Source organism: Saccostrea cucullata, unplaced genomic scaffold (assembly GCF_032062105.1).
Source record: "Saccostrea cucullata isolate Sc308-1 unplaced genomic scaffold, CSIRO_AGI_Scuc_v1 ctg3142, whole genome shotgun sequence".
In the NCBI taxonomy this organism is placed as follows: Eukaryota; Metazoa; Mollusca; class Bivalvia; order Ostreida; family Ostreidae; genus Saccostrea; species Saccostrea cuccullata.
This window is the reverse complement of record NW_026933849.1, coordinates 42,286-47,919: the sequence shown is the minus strand read 5'-3', so window position 1 is coordinate 47,919 and position 5,634 is coordinate 42,286. Positions and strand designations below refer to the sequence as shown.

At 31.4% G+C, this 5,634-nt stretch overlaps 1 protein-coding gene across 1 annotated transcript; it reads right to left on the bottom strand.

Annotated features, from left to right (window-relative positions):
* Positions 1 to 948: 948 nt before the first annotated feature.
* Positions 949 to 1,747, bottom strand: LOC134239491 (uncharacterized). Its single transcript, XM_062721673.1, has 3 exons — positions 1,622 to 1,747; positions 1,212 to 1,323; positions 949 to 1,120 (listed from the first exon to the last, which is right to left on the bottom strand). Exons 1-3 carry the CDS (start codon positions 1,668 to 1,670, stop codon positions 967 to 969), a joined length of 315 nt encoding a protein of 104 aa, XP_062577657.1. The 5' UTR covers positions 1,671 to 1,747; the 3' UTR covers positions 949 to 966.
* Positions 1,748 to 5,634: the final 3,887 nt, after the last annotated feature.

Sequence of the window (5,634 nt, the reverse complement as noted above, 5' to 3'; positions counted from 1 at the left end):
CTGTATCTCTATTCATCTTTATTTACTTCTTTCCTTATTTGTTTTCCTTATTTGAACACATTAATAGTGTTTCGAAGTTTGACTTTTCTTTCATAAAATATAAAACACATTGGCAAAGATACAACGATGGTATAGCTATTAAAAGAATAGTTCTCACATTGTTTAAAGGATAAAAGACAATTGTTCTTTATTCAACAACGAGTTGTGCGTTAATAAAATAAATATATGACGGGTGTGAAAAAAATATGTACGTCAATCTGAATGTATATTATACTTTGTTTTGTTTCTACTCTGAAATATGACATTATAGAAACGAAAAGTTGTAAAATATCCTTTTTATATTAATTGACATGAAAGCCTATTTAAAAGAAGATGAATAATGGTTAAGCTTTATGTGTAATTTTTTAAAAATAATTTTTGCCCAATCTGACATTAAGACGTACATAGTACTTTAACCAAATACTTTAAGAAATAAAGATGTATTAAATAAAAGAACGACGTCGTAAAAGAATTATTGCATCTCTCTCTCTCTCTCTCTCTCTCTCTCTCTCTGGCATAGTGTTCAGATATTATAAGTGGCATTTTCTCAACAATACCTGGAAAATTTAATTATCGGCCTGTCAATATCATTTTTCTGGACCTTTTTGATGTAAATGCAGTTGTTTCTATGTCGAGAAAACGGGTTTTCTAATGATTGGATTTTTGCATACCCCTCATCTGATCGAGAAAGTGTAGCGCTTTCCCCGACAAGCCATTATACAATTTTATGCGCTGCAAAGTAATCAAAGTATTTTTATATTATTATTTATTATTCCGGGGAAAATATGCTTATTATATGAAAGCCAAAAAATTGTATGTGAATCAAGCTTCGTCTTCTACATTTTTCCCTGAACTATCCTTGATAAAATTTGAAGACAGGATTCCGAACTCATCTACTTGTAGTCAAGTCCTGTATAATGAAAATTTTCAGGCATCAAATGTAAGATTTTGGTACGAAAAATCTGGTGATACAGAATTCACTTCTTGATATTCATGTGATTCAGAAGTCTTTTCTTTCATTTCTCCTTCAGTTGTTATGTAATGAGATGAGGACTGTCTGTTCACTTTCACATGCTTTTTTCTAAATAAAAAAGTATTAAAAAAAAATAAAAAGGAGAAATACACATAAATTATATATGTCACATAACTAAACAATGGATTAGAAAAAATACCTTTCACACATCCATAAAGTACAGGTCAAAACGTTTAGTATGACCAATATAGACATTCCAATAGGATAAAACCAGTGATCATCACATTTTCTAGCCGTAGTCAATGGTAAAACTATATAAGTAGATAGGGAATGCTGTATGAATTATATATAGGGAATTTTCAAACAAAATCATATGAATAAACGTTACATGAAAGAATGGAACTGTATCATTAATCTATCTAAATGGCACCTCTGATGTTTTGGAGGTCCGCGTTTGCTCTACTCCTATTTTGTAGTGTTTTATGGACTTTGATATTGAATACTGTTCGTGATCTCCATATCCTTCATGACATTGTTAATGATTATATACAGTGGGTAAATGACTCTGTATATTTACTTCTCACATATGGAATTTTTTTCACGTATTACCTTGTTTGCATTCCCGAGAATCCGTCATATCAGCTTTGCAGTTACACATCCCATCAATATGATTGCATATATCAGAACAGTTTTCAGAGCAAACATTTGAACAATTTGCGCCGAAATAACCATTTCCACAAACTGAAACAAAATAAAATGTCAAAGAATTATTTCTACTTTTTTTCAAATTCATAATTCATTAGAAATTTATTAAATGACTGCTGTCATGAGAAAAGGGCCCTTATCTTTTGACGTCACAATGCTCAGAAAACGACGTCAAAGTCGCGGTATTGTAAACACGAAAGTAATTTTTGTTGACTGTATTTTGTTAACAAGAAATAAAATTGAATTTCAAAGCGTAACAAAAATTTGAAACTTGATGCGGACATTTTTTAATAGATATATGATATATATTTACAATTTAGTATGTAAATTTATTCATAATTTTGTTTAAGTATTTAACTTGATGTAGATATACGAGGCATTGGACATGCACGTTGCTAGCTATGGAACAGCGATCAAAACGATGTCTATGCATGACTAAATTAAAGATGCTGCATATTTGTTTTCTGAGCAATTTACAAATGCTTAATTGAATTTTGAATTCATGTTAAGAAGTCTTAATATTAAAAGTTATATTCCATATACATGTATATTTTTTTCAGAGAGAGAGAGAGAGAGAGAGAGAGAGAGAGAGAGAGAGAGAGATCTATGCATATATAGTAATTACCGTTCTTATAAGCACAACTTTTTTTCTGAAAAATATATACCATAATTTAAAACGCATTTAGTCATTTTAATCCATAGTTAATCATAGTTAATCATACTTATGTACTCCGATAGCCAGGTGGCCTATCGATTTTAAAATGTGTGTAAAAAGGGGGGGGGGGAGAAGACAATCCAAAAAAAAAATTTCGAATAAAAAGACCGGTAAAAGTTAAAGCTAAGAAACATAATCCCTCTTTGATTGAATAAAGATACTGGTAACATGGGAGATCCAAACCTTTAACATAAACAATATATTTTTTTTTACTAAATTATCAGTAATAGAATATGCTAAGGGAAAAAAATACGGATGATGGGGATGCCACGAAAATTTTGCTAAAATAAATTTTGTTTCAAAAACTAATTTAAAATGATCAAATAAATACATTCAAAGGAATTGTATGGTAGAAATTACTATTGTTTCAAATTTCTGAAATTGTTCCGATGAAAGGAATGAATGAAATCCAACTGGAACCTATTTTGAAATATGTTAAGAAAAATACAGCTATTGTAGACTTTTCCCAAAAGCATTATACCCTATGTTGTCGAAGAAATTAACAATATTACATCGAAAGTGATATTATGAATGAGGATATTTATAAACCAAAAGGGGGAAAACTATTGCTAAGCAAAAAGACGTAAGAATTTCTGGATAACATCAATTACATCATTGAAAGAGCAAAAAAAGTATGTGACAAATTGTTATGGGTGTAATTTCCAAAAGTTATGAAATTGTTTAAACTCTTTAAAAGCTTTAATGAGCGTGAAATATATGTCAATGAATATTCATGATATGAAATAAATAAGTCACATTTTGCGTTGAAATCTTCAACTCTGATACATGTATCAAAATACCCGGCACATCTCGACATTAATTTCTTAAAGTTCCGAGATTGGACTTTATATCATAATCCTAACATGACTCTACGAAGAGTAATTAATAAACAAAAACAAATTTTTCTTCTTTTAAATAAAATATTGGCCATTACAGTCGCACGCAAGTAGCAACGGAGGTTGGGGTGTGCATTGAAAGCCCCCCCCCCCCCCACACACACACACACATACACACTTCTTGTTGCATCATAGTCAAATCCGTGCACTATAGGGCAAAAAGAATAAGGCACTGTATAAATGCTTGATTATGAAAATTTGATACTGAAAGAAGACTGAACCTAACCCCCCTCCCCAACGGCGAAATTGGATTCGAGTTTAGACACACACACACACCTTTTTTTGGTTGAGTAGGTTTTTTAAGGTAGATTCTTTTCCTAACTGAACCCCCCACCCCTCTTTTTCAAACGAGTTGTGTGGGGACAGGCGAAGGTACGAGTCAAATTGTTGTTTTTATTTTGATATGTTTGGTATGTTCTGAAGCAATAACTACGGAAAATGGCTTGCCTAAATATTTTCAGCGAAAGAGAGTCACCTTAGAGCGGTATACTATTACTTAATTAACAGCATCGCCTCATACAAAAAAGCATTAATGAATGTTGGACGTAATAGTTCATTATTGGATAAGACAATCGCATCGAAATGTGAAAAACTTATAAGGTATCAAGTTAATTAGCCATTGTCACGGAGGAAAATGAATAGATGACCGTTCGTGGCCGTTCAAAAAATTGTTTTGATTGTCAAGAAAAATATGGTGGTTGAAAGTGCCTACAACTGAAAAAAATATAGCTACCCCCCCCCCGCTCCCCCCCCCCAACTGAAATGGCTTCCTAAGGGCCTGCCATTCTTGCGTAAAAATATATAAGTATTCATTCAATTTCAAATAGATTTCGTCAAAATTTAGAACAGCACAATTCCCATCCCTTTGATTAAATTATACAATATTATACATAAATCATTTTTTTTTTTTTGAGATCATAGTAGCGGTCCTTGTAAGAATATACAAATGTTGTGTTTAATTAAGTGAAACAGGGAACAGGTGCCACAAAATTAAAATAAAAGGTTAAAGTGCAGAAATATTTCTAACCGATGTAATTGTGTTTTACTTTTTAAAAAAATAAGAAGTTAAAAGACGGTTTCAAATTAAGGTATAAATTCAAAGAAAGTTTCAATTTAAGTACGGTATATAAATCATTCAGATTCATTTGTCCTTTATTAGCCTATTTACTAGTTTCTACTCCATAACTAAGACAGGCGAAGAAAATGAATTGTATAAACAATGGAAACTTAGAGCTTTAACCATTTTAAATAAACTATTCAAAAAACGTAAAAATTTTAAAATCCGCTTTCATGGAAGATTGATTGATTGATTGTATATTGTTTAACGTCCCTCTCGAGAATTTTTCACTCATATGGAGACGCCACTACTTGCCCGTGGAGAGCTGCAAATTTTGTCCTATACTCGGCACTCAGGGCCATTGAGCATGGAGGGATATTTTTCCAGCACCTACTGCGACAGCATATTGTCCATCCGACCGCGACCAACAGTGGAACTCGGTATATTTTTTTCATAATGTTTATAAAAGGAATAAATGTTTTTAAAAACAAGTTTACATATCTTGGCGATCTGAGAATTCTTCGATACAGAAAATACATGGTGTTTTTTTATCTAACCACGTTACGTGTGTGTGTGTGTAGGTGAGTGGATGCAACAGAAAAATTTTTTCAAAGTGCGTTAAAATTTGGGACCAAGCTAACGCACTTTGAAAAAAATATTTTTTTTTCCCGCGCACTTTGTAAGGATTTCCTTCAAATAATCTCCTTTTTTACTGTCCTTGCATGGAAGAAGGGAAGGTATATTTTTTTCATGAATGTTTATAAAATGAATAAACGTTTTTAAAAACAAGATTACATATCTTGGCGTATCTGAATTTATTATTTCTCAATTGAATTCTTCGGTGATACAGAAAATACATGGTGTTTTTTTTTATCGTAACAGTTAAAGGGAATAATACACTAAAGTTACGTGTGTGTGTGTGTAAAAAAATATTCTTTGAAAAATTTCAAAGTGCGTTAAATTTGAAAAAAATATTTTTTCAAAGTGCACCATATTATTTGATAAAAATGTAAAGATTGATCAAAATTCCTTCAAATAATCGGTATGATAAACTTTTTATGATTAAGTCACTCAAATATTGACGTTTTAAATATTTAAGGTTTTGAAAAAATAAAAGGGAAAATTAAAGAGTCTTGAAGAGTGACGATCGTTTAAGTTCATTTATTCGTTTCTTCTTCTTTTTTTAATTCTAGTCTTTGATAAGTAGATGTTAAAGGTGTATAGAGGGCACTAACAGAGGACAGCTTCA